This window comes from Fundulus heteroclitus, chromosome 4 (assembly GCF_011125445.2).
Source record: "Fundulus heteroclitus isolate FHET01 chromosome 4, MU-UCD_Fhet_4.1, whole genome shotgun sequence".
NCBI classification, from domain to species: domain Eukaryota; kingdom Metazoa; phylum Chordata; class Actinopteri; order Cyprinodontiformes; family Fundulidae; genus Fundulus; species Fundulus heteroclitus.
In genome coordinates, this window is record NC_046364.1 from 38,884,073 (window position 1) to 38,901,784 (window position 17,712).

The following is a 17,712-nucleotide window of genomic DNA, read 5'->3' on the forward strand; positions in this document are numbered from 1 at the left end:
ACCTACAACTGTACAACCATGAAAAAAAAAAAAAAACAAAGCTAGGTAATAAATTATGGATTTCTTTTACAGGACTTTAAAATATAAAACATCCTTAAAAGCCTGCTTTGAAAAATAAAATCAAAAAAGTATTTTGTATTGTGTGTGTGTGTGTGCGTTCTGGTTATTGGTGCCCCACAGAGCAGCTAAACTTTGATCAGCTTTAGTGGACAAGCAACTTTAGATGGATTGCAACAGACTCTAAAGCAGTTTCCTCTAGCCTGAGGGAGCTTTCCTCTGAACAACGCAATGAAGCAGAAAAGTAAAACCTCAGAAGCAAACAGAGCATGAATTTGGGTTGCAAGTTGTTCAATCTTAATTTTTTAACTAACATCTGACTGACTTTAAAAAGGTGGAACCAGCAGACCACCTAACCTGAACCTGAATCCAGATAAGCCCAGAGCTCATCAATATAAGAAAAGACCGAGGCCCCGCGGGACGTTAGAGACAAAGTCCAAGCCAGGGACCAAACCAATGCAAGGCCATTTTGAAAAACATAACTCTAAGCAAGAGAGAAAAAGTATTTTGTGAAAAGGATACTCAATTTCTAACTGTTTGGACGTACATTTGATTTAATTAGTGAAAGTGATGTAATCAAAAAGTAAGATAAAGGTAGTTTAAAGAACAAACTTCTTTTTTAAGTAAATAACATCATTACACATCTGTAAATGAAAGCAGAATAAACAAAAACTTCCAAACAAAAGTGCTTCTATTGACAATGAGTGCAGTTTACTGTATGTTCACTTGACGGGTTACACAGATAGGACTGGTCAGAGTAATCAGAAACTATACTCAACCAAGAGTAGCGTGAATTCAAAATAATATCGCTCAAGTAAAAGTAAAAAGCTTTCAATTTACCGGTTGATCTACGTTCCTACCCTCATCTATGGTCTATTGGGTTGTGACCGAAAGAACGAGATCCCGGATACAAGCGGCTGAAATGAGTTTTCTTCGTAGTGTGTCTGGGCTCTCCCTTAGAGATAGGGTGAGGAGCTCAGTCATCCGGGGAGGACTCAGAGTAGAGCCGCTGCTCCTCCACGTCGAGAGGAGCCAGTTGAGGTGGCTCGGGCATCTGGTCAGGATGCCTCCTGGACGCCTCCCTGGTGAGGTGTTCCGGGCACGTCCCACCGGGAGGAGACCCAGGGGAAGACCCAGGACACGCTGGAGGGACTATGTCTCTCTGCTGGCCTGGGAACGTCTTGGGATTCCTCCTGAGGAGCTGGCCCAAGTGGCTGGGGAGAGGGACGTCTGGGCCTCCCTACTGAAGCTGCTACCCCCGCGACCCGACCCCGGATAATGGAAGAAGACGGACGGACGGATGGATAGAAGTAAAAAGTGTTGTGCAGTAAAACTACTCCTAGAAGTCCACTTTTGTAAACATGTACTGACTGTAACTGGGGAAAGGTGACTGGTTACTACCCGCATCTGGTAGCTGTCGCTGATAACATTTAAAGAAAATCTGAGTGTGTGACTCATTAACCAGCAAATGATTCCAATTTCACATATTGTGCAGCTTTGCATACAATCAGAGCAACACAAACAAACACTGTGCTAGAGGATAAAACTAACCCATTATCAAAAAGGGTTCTTCCTTACACCGGTTACATTAAATAATGTGATCAGACCACTGAACAGGATGTAATAATTGCAATCAGTCATACCTTAAAAGCCTTTTTTCATTTACTGATGCTCTCATGGAACAAAATAGTAGAAAATATTGCTTAAAAACGGCAAAAGTAACATCCTGAGCCATAAGTTGTTTTTGGTGTTTCTAAACACCATCAATGAAATCACAGTTCTTATCGCATAATCCTTTCTTCATGACGTCACAATCACTGCCTCATAACTCTGCAATTGATGCCAACAAATACATACATCTGTATGCGCCAAGTCTGCATACTGAAGATGGACTCTGTCCACGTAAGTATGTGGGTTCCTTTACACCAAATACTGCACAATATGTGGCTAAGTCATTGGTATTGAGGTGTCACTGTACACAATAAGCATATTGCCAATAACTGTCTGAACTGCAATAAATACATAGCTAATTATTTTTGGTGCCATGCAATTAGTCTCACTTGACACTCAACATTTAGAGTTTTAGATGGTAAAGCACTAATGAAGTCATTAAGGAACTACAACTAAGTTTGAAAGCCAGAACAGCAGCTGGCAGCAACATTTTACAATCAAACCTTGCTGTTCAGATACACAAACTGTAATGTTTGGGTTTTTGTTTTCCAGTAACTGGAGTGACCACTCATTCTAAAGAGTCTGCATTTGGTAAGAACCTTAAGATAATTATCTATTGAAAATCATATCATTGTTGCAATATTAAGCACTATTATTGCTTGTTTTCCTAATATCATGCAGCTTACTTACATCTAATGGGAACCTTGTAGTTGTGAAAAAAGACTAGCACAAGCAAGTCGCTCCTTTTTTCCCCTTTTCTTTTTTTCATTTTAAGATCCAAGCCAAAAGCACAAAACAGATGTTAATTTAAATGGAAGGTTCAGTAAAAAAAAATGCAGTCAAGACAAACAAAGATAGAGACAGAAGAAGAATAGGAGAAGTATAAATAATAGGGAAGGAACATGCAGGTCATAAAAGCTGTCACTCACCAAGGAACTGGGAGATGCTGCTTACTCCATTGATATGCAAGTCGGCAGATCTGTGTTCTTACATGTGTGTATATGTGGTCAGTTTTGCTAAGTCTTTGCAGTAAGATATCTAATTAGGCCTACCTCAGCATATCCCTCTTGGTGTGTGCAGCATGGTAATTGATTCCCCATGAGTACAGGCTGCAGCACTGTGTTCAGGAGATCCCCCCCCCCCCCAACTACAAGTATTTGGGAGCTTTCATGCATGTTAATAATTATTGAATGAACTCGTCCAACCACTACAAGTGGAAAACCACAGCAGAGTAACACAGGGCAAACATTGAATGTGGTGCAGGTTGCAGTCCTGATCCAGTTCTGGTTTTCCGTAAACCCCGACTCACGCTGCTCCAAGGCCAGCTGCGGCTCCAGTTGCGGAAAGGGGACTGGCAAGAACAGAAGTTCCTGTGGTCCTTTCTGTTGCTATCCATTATAAATTATAAAAAACAGCCATAGTTTTCATTTTTAGGGCAAGACTCAGTATCCGTGCGCTTAAATATCCTATTTCATCCTCCAAAACCCCCTCTGTTTCCTTGTGTTTCTGTGTTGCCGTTTTGTTTACACTGGTCAAGCTACCTAAGTGGGTGCGATGATTTTATTCTGAAATTCCGGAACTTTATCCTGTCTAGCGCCCGACGTTTACTGTTTAGGTTGTGTTTAGCTCGTGAAATTCAGGAGCTTGATCCGGTAACTGCTGCGCTGTCTGGTCAAACTTACTTCTTGCAGAATTTTTCGCAGTGCCGCACGGCCTCAGTAAACAGACCCGCAACAGCATGCAACTGATGTGAGTTGACACAATGATTTTTAATTATCTGGGTTCTTTGCAGCGCTGCAACCTTAACTGTGCCACATTCAAATATTCAGTAAATATCTATATATAAGCTGCACCTTTCTTGATTGTTTTGCAAATGAGCACATCTGTGGTAGTTTCTGGGCTGTTTGTGCCAGATACAAAAAAAAAAAAAAACAGGTCAAAACAGGAAACATAATAGAATTGAAAAGAGCAGAATAGAATGATCCTTTATTGTCCCACAATGGGGAAATTCAGGTGTACCAGCAGCAAAAAGCAAATTCACAATATAAAAAAAATATATACTGTACAGTTTTAAAAAAATTACATTTTCAAAAAATTAAAGAAGTGAAGCAGAGCCACAGCTTCTCTATCAGCATCACAACTGATGGTCTTTTAAAAAGTGAACAGGAGTGAATTTAAATACAAACTAATTGGGATACAACTCCTAAAGAGTCACCACTGCCATCTACTGTTGGACATGGGTATGACGCAGACCCCAGCAAAGCTCAAGAGCCAAATGAGGTTTAGGGCTAAGGTGTGAATTGAGTTTAGGTTCAGTTTAGGGTTAGGGCATAGAAAGCAATAGAAAATGAATGGAAGTCAATGGAAGGTCCACACAATGGTGTACATACCAACGTTTGTCTGTCTGTCTGTCTGTCTGTCTGTCTGTCTGTCTGTCTGTGAGTGTGTGTGTGTGTGTGTGTGTGTGTGTGTGTGAGTGAGTGAGAGACCAGCTGCATCTTGAGTCATCTTTAACCTGAGGGGAATCATATGGGAAGGGACTCTCTGTTCCATTATTATAGTGCTACACACACAGACACACAGCATGGGGCCTAAAGGAAAGAGTTGGGCCCTTTTCATGCATGTTCATCCAACTATCCCACAAACACATAGGTATTACTTTATAAACTGAATATTTCAAACAATAAAACCAAAAAATAATTACAATTGGCCAAATCTACCACATAACTTCAGTGCAAAGTCTACAAAAGTCCTGCGATGGTGTGTTGTGTCCTTTGACGATCTGACCAGACTGGAGAAAAGAGCATTACAGTAGTCTAAACGTGATGACGCAAATTAATTAATAATGTTCTCTAGGTCAGCTCGATACAGCTCTCGTATTTTACTAATGTATCTTAAGTGATAGAAACAGGAGCGAGAAACAGACATGTGCGAGTCAAAAGTCTAATAAGGAGTCTAATGTAACTGCTAGATTTTTTTAACATTGAATTTGGTTGCTGGGGAAGAAAGGCAACTGTCTGACTTTAGAATGCAGGTGACTAGGAGCAATTATCAAGGTTTCTGTCTTATTTGTGTTTAAAAACAGAAAATTACCAGTCACTGATCTGTGAAAGACATTGGGCAAGGGTGGACAGCCTATCCAGGGGTTTTTGTTATAAAGATACATACTATCGTATGTCATCGGTACAGATGTGATAGGATACATCAAAAAAGACAGGGTAATTTCAAAAAGAAAGATAATAATGGGCCAAGAACTGATCCATGGTGAGTTCCACGTTAGAGGACCAGAGTCCAGGGAGAACTTATGTGTCTTGATTGTAGAATCTCTTAACATATAGAAAAGATAACCAGTCCAATGCAGAGCGTAAAGTACCAGCCATAAACTTTTTTATTTAACAAAGCTGTGTTGTCAACAGTATCAAAAACACTGATATAGTAGGACAGACACAGAAGATTTTCCTGCATCAGCAGAAAGGAGTGCGGAAATAGAATGTAGGCAAGTACATAAAGACTAGGCATGAGCCGGTTACATGGTATACCATGGTATGAAAAAGTCACGGTTTCAAGACCACTACAGTTTTCCGTCATTGTTCCTGTGGTATAACCATTTTTTATTTATAAATCTCGTCAGAGAGAAAGTGGTCAGATCACTCAGGCCGTGTGCAGCAGCAGCATTACGACCCCTCCCCCAACGCACCCCTGTGTAGCTGCAAGCTCTGCAGGTAGTATGATGGCTGAAGGAGGTGACTGCCCCAAACCAGCCCAAAAGAATCGTCCGCTCAGCTGTATGGAAATACTTCGGCTACCACGGGAAGACAAACGGTAATGGCTTGGAGGAAGAAGGTTGCCCTACATGCAAGACATGCTTTAGTACAGAGGCAGCCAGAGGAGGCAATACATCTAATATGCGGGAGCGTCACCCATCGCTATATGCCAAATTCAAGCTACATTTTATGACATCTTGAACTGAACAAGCTACCTTTAGCATCAGGCAATAGTAAAACAAATACCACCACCGTGTTACAGAGGCAGATGGCTTGGTGATTGTGCTGGTCACAACGTGTATGCCAGAGCATTTTGGAGTTGTTGGATTGTGCATTTGATTAGTTTTAAGTGAAACGGCAAAGTAGCGAATGCCTCCGTCCGCAGCTGTAGCTGCGCATTTTGTGTAGCCTACACTCGTTCATTCTTGTAACTTCTGTTGCTTCTTTGCGGATGCAACCATTTACATTTAATGCTTACGTTAAACACCACTTCGGATTATAAAACTCAATAAACACTTCCAATGTGATACTGTCAGGGTTCAGTTTTTCGTGCCACACCCTGAACAGTTCCAGATCCTTCAACCGTTCATTCAGCTCAGTTCCTCACTCCACCACTGATTCCTGCCACCTGCCGTTACTAATTAAGCCGGACTGATTTCACCTGTCAACACTCCTACTTAAGCCTCTATCAGTCTGCTCTTCCCCGCCGGATCATCATCATTCTTCCTACGAACCTCATCCCAGCCTTGCCTTACGTCAACCTGCCTGTGCTTCCTTCGTCCGCCTGCCTGCTCCATTCGTCCGTCTAGCCTCTGCTTCCTGCTTCTGCTCCACCGCCCTGCTTCCGCCATCTCCACCATTCCTCTGCTGCAGCCCGGTACAGCCTTCTGGTTCTACATTCCACCATTCAACATTCTCAATAAAGACTCTTTAAACGTGGCTATATGTGTGGCTGAATTCGGGTTCAGATCCTAAAATCCTGACAGATACATTACGTCAATAAAATCATGCTATTTAACACTATAATCATAATACCATGATGTTTTTGCATAAGGTTATCATACAGTCAGAATTTCATAGAGGCCCCTGCGTAATAAAGACAATGCAGAGAGGAAGTTGCAAAATATAGGGTAGGTATCCTCTAAAGAGCTGGGTCTTCAAAGGTGTCTTGAAAATAGATAAGACCACCTCTGTTCTGGTTCTTCCAACATCACGGAACAACACATGAAAACAGTCGGGATTGTCTTGAACTTGGTTAGGGCAAAACCAGCTGAAAATCCATTGATGACCACTGTGACAGATTTGTGAAATAAACCTTTCCAAGGACAGTTTAGTAGATTTGAGTCATCCCATTAAAAACTCTGTAGGTCAATGTCGGTGACTTGAATTTGATACGAGGGGCTAAGACTATCCAGTGGAGCTCAACAAACAAAATGGTGACATGTGCTCTTTTTAGGCTGATTAAAGATGCACCAACACATTCCGGACCATCTGCAGAGGTTTCACGGCACAGGCAGGGAGGCAAGTTAGGACAGGGTTGCAGTAATCAAGGTGAAGATGACCAAAGACTACTGGATCAGCAGCTGGGAGGTCCATTGGGTTAAGTACAGCCTGGTATTTATCATGTTAGGGTTTAACAATGCAAAGTGGCACAGTCGCACAATGGAGTGTTTAAATGTCAGCTGGCCATCAATGGACACCCACGTTTCTAGCTACCTTTAAACGAGCCAGACATAGGGATAGGGATTGTCTACTTTATTAAAATATACCAATATTATTAATATCCAGCAGATACATTTAATGCTTTGTAAGCAGTGCTGTAATGCTAATACACTTTTACCTTCATTTATGGGACAAAAGGAAAGGAAATATATTTGAGTAATGCTACTATGCATCATTTCAATATTCTAGATAGCTTATTTATGGAGCTCTGTAATTTAGGCTATTGGAGGCGATCTCATCATTTTTAGAGCCATTCTCAGCCATACGAAGACCCAGGGTAAAGGGAGTAACCAGGAGAAGTATGAGCAGATGTGGTTTGATCTCAGTTAAATGCCTGGCAGCTGAATTTCTAACAAGCAGAATGAAGCCTAATGAAAGAAGTATGGCAGTGTGATATTCTCACTGAAATGCAAACAAGAAGTCACAAAAGATCCTGAGCTCTGAAGAACAGACAAAGCGGGGCTGCAGAAGGAGCCAAGGGAACATCAAGAGACATTAGGGGACATAGAAAGCCAGTAATCAACTGCAGAAAAATAAAACACCCAGACTGGTCCACAAGAACTAAAATCTTTACCAATCAAGCAAAATTAAGCTGCTAAAATTATATATAATAGTCACAGTTATGGTCTTGAATTGTGACTATTTTGCAGGATTCTTGCCTCCATTTATCAGAGCAAACAAATAACAGATGTACCATCTATTATCTGCATAATAATAAATCCTCACAGAGCTCTTTTTCTTGGACCCAAATTTCTAATGAGGATAAAAAAAAAAAAAAAGGATTTTCATTAACTGTGCTGCACAAAACTAGGGCCCGGCAGACAACTTTTATTTTCATACTCCTGAGGACCAAGATTTAATTTCTGTGAACAGATGTGCTTTTGAGATGATTAGTAAACACACACACACACACACACACACACACACACACACGTGGAGGTGGATTCCCTGCGTACAGCAGATAACTTGGTTTACAAATGATACAGCTGTGCGCAATTTTTTTTTCCAGGCACCTGGGTGTGAAACAGCAGGAGATAAAAAAACAACACTGTTTGGGAGGAGATGGGTAAAGACCAAGGTAGAATACAAAAAAAGTAATCTCCAACGTTAGCAACGGGGAAGCCAAAAGGCTGGAGAGACAAAAATGCATTTTCACAAAGAGATACGATGGTGAAAAGAGATAGGCAAGGGTAAGCCAGAAGAGAAGATGAAAAAATGAGAGGGATGTAAGGAAGGTAGAAAGACGGATGTTGGCAGAGGCAGATGGGAGAATAAATTGAGAGGAGGTGAAAGGAGGAGGACTGCTAGTTTCACTTTTGAGTCTTTCCCTTTCCTCTCATCTGCTCCTCTTGGTTTGTCAAACTGCACCTAAAGCAGTCATCTGTATGCTCCCTATACAGCCAGATTCACACACATTCTTATCAGTCTGTCTGCGGGTAAAAAGGCGCTGGATGTTTGGAAAAGAGTCAGCATCAGGGTGTTGCCTTTACACATTATGCAAAAAAGCTGCTTGTGAGACGGCACAGACGTGCGTGTATTAGACACATCTGAAAGTGGGAAAATTTCACCTCATCAGGTCGGGAGAACAAAGTAAATAAAAAATAAAAAAAGGCTTATTTGAGAATCAGCAGGTAATTTTCACCCTTTCCTCCTCTGTTTACCCATTCTGTCCTCATGTATACATGCAACTGTATTTAATATCATTGTGTCTAGATGCTCCAGTGTTATGAATTATTACAGAGCATGAACAGAGAAAAACCTGTTTGATCCGTATTCATTCCCCTTTTCAGAATATTCTAATGGTAAAGAAAATACATAAAAAGCTTTCATAACATTACACAATATATTTTTCACATGAAGCAGACATACATAACAGATACAGTGTGTATATATGGGTGGCTCAAAGCATAGACATATGAAAGAGTAGACCATGGCCACCTCGGCACATAAAATACGGCCATCATCTTGGAGCGGTTGTCCTGAAAACAGCACAAGGATGCCAGGGGGGCAGATCCCAGTCTTTACAGGATTGCTCATCAACTTGTCGGTAAAACTACACATAATTGTGTCAGGGCTGTTGTTTTGCTTTATTTTTAATCTTTTACTTAATAAAAACAAATAAAAGTAAACTTTGTCTTGTGGGGTTTTTTTTTAACAGTCTCATGTTGTCTTTTTAATCGCTGAGAGAATCAATGTCTTCACTTGAGTTATGTTGAATTAACCTGACGGATATCAGTCAGTCATGAAACACTGTTTTCCAACACATCTTGTTTGTAATTTTGTATAATTAATATAAAAGGATGGAAGCTTATTGTGCTGGACATTAAAATGGCTTCCTGTAAACATGAGAGCGTAGCTCATTATTCTGGTAAAACGCGGATTCTAATGTAAAACATGAGACAACACTGGATTAGTGATAGTTCTGGTGGCTAATTTGTGACCATTAATGTCTCTTGTTTTGTTTTATCAGCTCTAGCAAATGTATTGTTTAAGTACTTTACATATTCCTCTATTAAAGCATCACTAAATGTATGAGAACATATTCCCTTTTAAAAAGAGAAAAATAAGTTTTTAGGACTATCAATGTAGAACCTAATAATTCAGCTGTCTGAAATCTCCTGTTCACCTCTCAAAACATGGCAACAACTTCATCTAGCAAGGTTTTTCTGTGTTTATTTCTCTCATCATAACTCTGAGAATTTCTAGAATTTGCTATATATTACAGACACATGTACTTTCCTGAGAGGACAGGCAAATATGTCACTCTTAATGTAAAATGCAAAACCTTAACACTTCTAGATAAGTAATGTTTTATTTGACTTATGCAAAACAAATATTATGTATCTTGAATTTTTAAAACTCTTTACTGATGTCAAATCAAAGGCTGGTAATTGCCTGTTTCAGACACACAGACAGACATAACTTGATTAAAAACCAGGAAGCACAGGGATTAATCATTTTTGTACATAGAGACACAGGCAAAATATCAAATTGAGACTGGTTCCAGTGTCATATAGGAGCATTAAGGTGAGAACGTGATGGACTCTCTGATCATACCTTACAGCTTCTGTTCAGGCGGTGTTATGGTTGGGCTACAGATTCAAGACACTCAGTGATTCAGTGTCCTTAACAGTTAAAGAAACAGAGGAGTTTTTGTTTTTCTCACACCCACCCATATATTCATATGTTTTAACATTTCACATTCATGGTTTGCTGATAACACGCGCCTACACTCAAAGTTTTCCTTCTTTGTTGTTGAGCCTCCAGCTAACAAGCGTCAGCACACAGCTGAAATTAGAACAAGCCTCTCAAGTTGGACTGCCTGTCAATATTTGTCTCCGCGTTCTTTAAAAATAACAAAGGCCCCACGGAAACTGCCGTCATCTAGCTTTCAATCAAATATTTCGCTCTATAAATAAAACAAGAGCTTTTAGATGTTTTTCTTACTTGCAGTGTGTGTTTTGCACGTGGTCCAAAGAGACGCTGAATGAGAGATTGGTGTCAAATGGTAAGACTTGATGGAAGCGACGCTGCCCCAACACCATGTATACACACATGAACGCAGAGACTGCAAAGTGTTTGGTATCTGGGCTATACTGTTTGATGTGTTATCTGTGGAGTACAGAATGTGTTGTGGCTCTTTTACTTTAATCAGTTTCTAGAACTTCTGTTTCTTTCATCATTTCCAAGGCAGACAAAACAAAAACTGTCACCGTTGCTCAGAAGAGAATTTAGCCGCAATGAACATCCCTTTGGCTTTTACTGCTTTCTTGAGGTGCAGTTAAAGCACTGCAGTTCTTATTCTAAACAACAGATGGCACTGCAGGTAAAAACTGCCTATATCCAACAACAGGTGCCAGGAAAGAGTAATAAACCATTCATATAAATAAAAAAATGGAGATACACCGAGATATTGTGTGTGATGGCAAACAGCAAGTATACAAATCCAGATTAAATAATGAGAATGTTGTGGAACAGATTTTTGTTACTTGCAGTATCTCACAAAAGTGAGTACACCCTTAACAGTGAAGATATGACACTTTGATACAATTTAAAGCAGTCAGTGTACAGATTGTATAACCGTGTAAATTTGCTGTCCCATCAAAATAACAACACACAGCCATTAACCTCTGAACAACTGGCAACAAAATTGAGTACACCCCTAAGTGAAAGTTGGAGTTTCTGAGCTTCACATGTTTGTATGGGAATCCTCTTCCATTCTTCATGGATGACGCTGATGAACCTGATATTCAGCCAAGCTCAGAGTTAAGATTGAAAAGGTTTATTAAAAGGGGAAAGGTTGTGGTAGGTGAGGCAGGCAAGCAGAACCAGACCAAACAGATGAATAATGGCTGAATGGTGCAGGCAGGCAGGGATGAGCAGGAGACCAGAGGATGCAGGTAGTGACAGACCAGAACAGGCGATGTGGACCGAGGAACCACCAGAACGGGCAGAGCAAGCGACTGGAACTCACAGGGAAACAGATAGAACTGCAGCACACAGACACTGGCAACTTTTATCAAAAGAGTCCAGCAGGCTGAGCACACAGGATCTGGTAGAGGCAGAGCACATCACACTAGACGACACAAGATGAGAAGAGACATTCTGGCAAAGAGTGGAGGACTGAGACAGGTACGGGAAGGCAGGTGAACAGGTGACCAGAGTTGACAGTAATCACTGGCAGCAGCTGGAATTGATTTGTGCTAATTGACTGGATAGTGGCTGGTTCAAGTCCAGAGAGAGTCCAAAATAAACACACAAAAACCTAAATCATGACAATGGTGACTTCACAGAGATGGTGGATGTATGAGACTTTACACTCATCAACCTTTCAACTGAGGAGGCTCCACAGGGATAAGGGTCTGGAGACATGCATGACCAGTCTAGCACCTTTACCCTCAGTTTTATTTTAGCAAGTCAGCGGTTGTCTTGGAGGTATAGTTGGATTTGTCATGTTGGAAAACTGCACTGTGGCCCAGTTTCTGTAGGGAGGGGGTCATGCCCGGTCTCAGGATGTCACAGTACCTGTTGGTATTCATGGTTTCCCTGAATGAACTGTAGCTGCCCATAGCAGACAGCGGTCATTCCGCCCCAAACCAATAAACTTCCACCACCATGCTTGACTGTAGGCAAGACACACTTGTCTTTGCACACTGTCTATTTCCCCTGCATTGTTTACATTTCAATTGTTTACATAAATCACCGCTGCACCTTATCCTGTAATTTACTGTGATTTTTCAAGCTGTATGCAAATGAAATTTCGTTCTGTACGCACTCTGTGCATACAAAATGACAATAAAGTTATTTTCACCTGGTTGCCGCCACACATGCTTGACACCATCTGAACCAAACAAATTTAGCTTGGTCTCATCGGACTGTAAGATGTGGTTCCAGTAATCCATGTCCTTAATGTGCTTGTCATCAGCAAATTGTTTCTTAATGAAATTTACAAAAATGTAGTGGGTGTACTCATTTAAGTGAGATACTGTATTTCAGAGAGTGAAACTCATGTTATATAGATTCATTACACACAATGAAACATTACAAGTTTTTATTTCTTGTCATTGTGATGATTAAAGGTATGGTGGATGATCTTTCTTGGCTTCAAGTTCCGGGGGGGTCTCAACTTATCTATTGGTTGGTTGGTATGAATTACCTTTGGGAGCCACCACTGTACCTAAGATGCATGGTTTGTAGGAAGAGGAGAAAGCCAAAGTAGAGATGGTTTTAAGCGGGACTACGGGACATTTACAAGTGATCACTGTTAACTTTGGGGAACTGCAAATTATTTTAGGACAAAGTGGGAACTTCGGTCATAATCTAATATAACGTGAGAAAACTGGCTCCTGATGGCAAACAACATGATCACTGCTGTAAGGCAGCTACCCTTTGACCATATGCCTTGTCATGCATTGCCTCCATTGAGTCATCAGTTTCTCTGCAGAGCAGCTCATTCGACGGCACATTAGCCAAATGCAAAAAAGCTGTAGGCTATTTCAAGCACAGCCTGCCAAAACACAATGGAGCTGCCTGGAATAGCAACAAATCGCACATTTTCAAAAGGAAGAGACACTTCTCGAGGACATATCAACCAGATGAAGCAGTACACTGGAGATGAACAATCCTGTATTGCGATATCAAAAACCACTGAGAGACGCAATGCGATCAATGTCACAATGCCAACCCTCACTGAGCTGGATAAACTGAAGAAGTTGGAAACTGTGTTGGAGCACACTGGAGGTAATTTACTGCCATCTATAACATGTTTGTAAAAATAAGCCATAGTTAGAAGTGATGTGTCTGCATGTGTTAGAGAAAGAGAGGGAGGGGTGGATAAGTGAGCATGAGTGAATAAGGTTAAACCGTAGTGTGTATTAGAGGTCAGTATGTGTGTCTATATTGGTGAATGAATCATATTTTATACTGTATAGTATATTAAGCTAGTAACAAGTCCTTTATGTGGTTTTCTCAATCTACAGGTGCATAAGTGCGTCCTGTTCAGTGGTGCTTCCAGTTTTGTGTCACCTGTTGTGGGTCACAAAAGTCTATGAGGATGAGCCAACATACATGGTCAAATCTAAGGAGACCTTCAAAACAGAACTGGAGAAATGCAACAAAAGATTACACAAATCACTTGGCTCAGGGGTGACAGTACTGGATCCCAGGTTTAAGGACCTGAGTAATATAGTCCATGTCTTAAAAGTCTAAGTACTCTAGAGCTGGAGCCGTTCTAATGAGTTCCAAATGCAAAAAAAAGAACTCAAGGAGCCCTATAACTTATTTAACTTTCACAAATCAAACTGAAGCGGACATAGGCCTATCATGCAAAATCCACTTTTCTAGCGCTTAAATACATTTTGTTGTGTATTTAAGGTCTCTAGGAGTACAGAAAATCTGAACGTAGTCTGTTCAGGTGCTGCGTAGATATCTTTATATTATTTTTGGTTCATATTTTTCAAACCCTTCAGTTTTGTATTACATTTTTTATACAACTATGTCATAGTTTTTACTGCCATCTTTATTTCTCAGAGCAATCTTGTAAGCTAAGCTAAAAAGACTCCAAAGCTACAAGTTAAGTCATTGGTTGTTCATTACCGGTAACGTGAGGGAAAATTAACAGGCAATTCAAACCAAAGTATTGCGCTTCCACTTTGTACAGAGACCACGCCTGAATGATTTCAGTGTGAAAAGAAAGAACTGAAAATCATGATATGTCTCGTTTAGTGTTTCAAAAATTGGGTTAGAAAGACTCAGCTATTAATGTAAATTGATCTAATCCAAGTATGAAGGATCAAAGTAATGTAGTTTTCAAAAGTAGAGCAGATTAAAGATGCTCAATGTAGTGAAAAATTAGGGGTAATCCCTCTTGAATGTTTTTCTAAATCAACAAAAAACAGTGGTCACAGCAATTTTTTTTACATAAAGTTAATGTGATGCTTTTGAATTTCATGCAAGAAATGCGAACTTTCTATATGTTTCTTTTTTTTTAAAACGACTTTTCAACAGTCCAAACTCTTTGTGCTCCACAACTAAGCTTACTTGATGTACTGTTTGACATCTTATATATAAAAACTATTTGGTCGCCAATTTAAGTTTCAGCAAAAAGCAAGAGTGCCATCTGCTGACCAGTTGAAGAACTACATCAGGTTTTGAGCTGAATAAAAACTTTCAACAGCTGATTTAAATGACAGTAATGGCCGGGTTTGTGCAGCACTCCGCGTCATGCTGAGGATGTAATGCAACCATTTTAAATCAGGTGTGTTTGGAGCATGTACACACCTGAGAGCCAGAGTTTCACGCCTCTGTGTAAGAAGTACAACCTTTCATGCACTCGTTCTATGCGCATATAGCCTCTGTTATAATATTGAACAGAGTAGCTGGCTTTGTAGTAGGGGACCGTCACAGTCTGGACTCGAACCGGTCTTACCGGGTGAAGCAGTGGTGACAGACCTCCCTGCTCCGTTTGTTGGACACGCAGCACCCCAGCGGCTCGGCGGAGGTCACCAGCTGTCCTCTGCGTATCCTGGCTGTGGCCCGCAGACCGTTTCCTTTCCCCGGACAGACGAACCGCTCCACAGGCGACGCCATGCCCGCTTTTCGTTCCATGTGCACAGGTTTGTGTTTACATCCGGTAATGATAGTTGCGTCATTACGTCACATGTGCGTACAACGCGTTTGTGCGTAAAAAAAAAAAAAGACATCATGGTATGGCAGGCTATTTTAACATAAAATCGGCTTCCTCTGACTATTCCTATATATTAAATTAATTTAATATATAGAAAGGGGGAAAAATAGTTTTGACTTGTAAAAATTACATTTTGACTATACTGAATGGTACTTTAATATATCAGCATTTGTGTTCTGACCAGTAAGAAGAACGATTCAAGATATCAATCTTCAATCACATTTTGGAGAATCAAAGTGCCTTTTGAGACATCTCAAATGACGTCACCTGATTGGCAGACAGCAGTCACTTATGGCAAGCCGTTTTAACATAAATTCGGTTTTACCGCCCTTACATTCGAGATATCCCAAATTGTTTTATGACTAGACGTTTTAGCAATTTAAGATATCTCTAATTGTATTTTGACTAGTCAAAATACAATTAGACTAGTAAAACCGAATTTATGTTAAAACAGTTTGCCAAAGCAACTTGCCTCGACTTTGTTGCGCTTGACGTCGAAAATGTCTTCTGGTTGTAGACAATAATTCATTTGTTTCTTAATTCGTGTCGAGCAGGAGCTGCAGCACTAAAAATCGTGTTAAAAATATGAGAATTAGCGCTTCACATACCTGACATTGCAGACCAGTGAATGGCAAACGGCAGTAAAGATGCCTTAAACATTCCGCCAAAACTGCTACGTAAATGGCATGTTTAGACTAGTCAGAATAATTCAAGATATCTGAATTGAAAAAATTGTCTAGATATAAGATATCTTCATGGGAATTTTGACTAGACAAAAATACAATTCTAGATATCTAAAACATAGTTGTGCCTAGTCGTTATTTGCTTTCAAAATATCTGCAATTCAATTTCCACTAGTCAAACAATTGATTCCAAACAACTACATATGATTTGGAGGATAATGGTTTGTCAGCCCTGCCGGTGACGTTGATTTAAGATGTTCTCAGAGCTGATGTTGTAGGCAGCCAAATGGATTTGGACCACCTGAGACTAGGCCTCATGTTGCATTCTGCACAGCACTCTTTCCTCCTTTACGACTTGATTTCTTTTTTTCTTTTTTTTTTACTTTTACAGTTCCCTCACATAAGCTATTGATTTTCTGACCAAATGAGTATCTATGTTGATACAGTTCTGATTTTATTTGCCACTATATTGTACAGAATTTTATTGCTATATTTCTTTAACTTTCTGTTTTTGTCAAAGCCCATGTTCTTGTGAAATTACTCTACATGTATGGGTTTCCTCCTCAGAATCAGATCACTGAATATGACTGAAGTTTATAAATTAAGTAATAACATGCAAATCTTTCTTTTGGGACTTTATGCCACCCCTGCCACATTTACTCTGCAACTTTGCAATGTAGCTAAATAAAAATGTCAGTTCTTTTAGGGATCAGAAGTAGTTTTAAAACTCTTGATTGGTACATGAACATTCAAATAAATAAAAAAAAGCTGCTGAAAAGATTGGAGGGTTGTACATAGGGGTTAGTTTTGGCAGATTTCCATTTGAAATGAACAGTAAACATTCAAAGAGAAAATGCAACACAAGCTCCAAAACAAAACTCATTTTAATATGCGACATGATAATGAACATCTGTTTTATAAAACCAAATTTACAACTTGGGGGGGAAAAAAGTCAGAGTTCATAAAACGATGCATGAAAATGTTAGACTGAGGAGCAATCCACTCTGAAAAGTCATTACTATTTATCTAGTTGTTGTTTTTTAGGTTGGGCTGAAAGAATTTTAATAAAAACCAAAAACAAAACGGGTACAATACTTTCCAATGAAACCACATATGCTTGAATAATTTGACATGGTTCATGCAGAAGATGATAAAGACAGCACCGTCTGAAACTTCCAGAGTACAAATCATATGTAAGGAAAATGAGGACAGAAGAATAGGCCCAGACGGATCAGCTCTTAGTTCTTACAAGAACAACGTTAATACATAAAATAAACTACGCCATCATCTGAGGAGATTAAACACAAACTACAAGATGGATTTGCCTTTTTAAAACCACTTAAATGTATATCCCTGGTATCATAAATAATTACAAATAAACTGAAAGGTTAAATAAATGCTTTCTTTTTTGGTGATTGTCACCTGAACCAGCCAGCTGACATGTGCAAATGAAAACATCAATGCATTAACAACTCCTTAAGTCCAGGAAAATCCTTATGTCTCAAACAAATATTTAGCCTTTTGAGTGACACTCCCGGAGAGAGACATAATACTGCTTTGTCTTTAAAGGGCCTATGTCATCATATTTTAGAGACAGAAGACCTAAAAATATTACAAGTAGGACATTGTT

General features: G+C 39.9%; 1 protein-coding gene across 1 annotated transcript in view; it reads right to left on the reverse strand.

Annotated features, from left to right (window-relative positions):
* smyd3 (SET and MYND domain containing 3) overlaps positions 1–15,354 on the reverse strand; it is a 101,401-nt gene extending 86,047 nt beyond the window's left edge. Inside the window, exon 1 of the mRNA XM_012881543.3 lies at positions 15,142–15,354. Within this exon, the coding sequence (XP_012736997.2) occupies positions 15,142–15,320 (179 nt within the window). The 5' untranslated portion in view covers positions 15,321–15,354. The remainder of the gene's footprint in view (positions 1–15,141) is intronic.
* Positions 15,355–17,712: the final 2,358 nt, after the last annotated feature.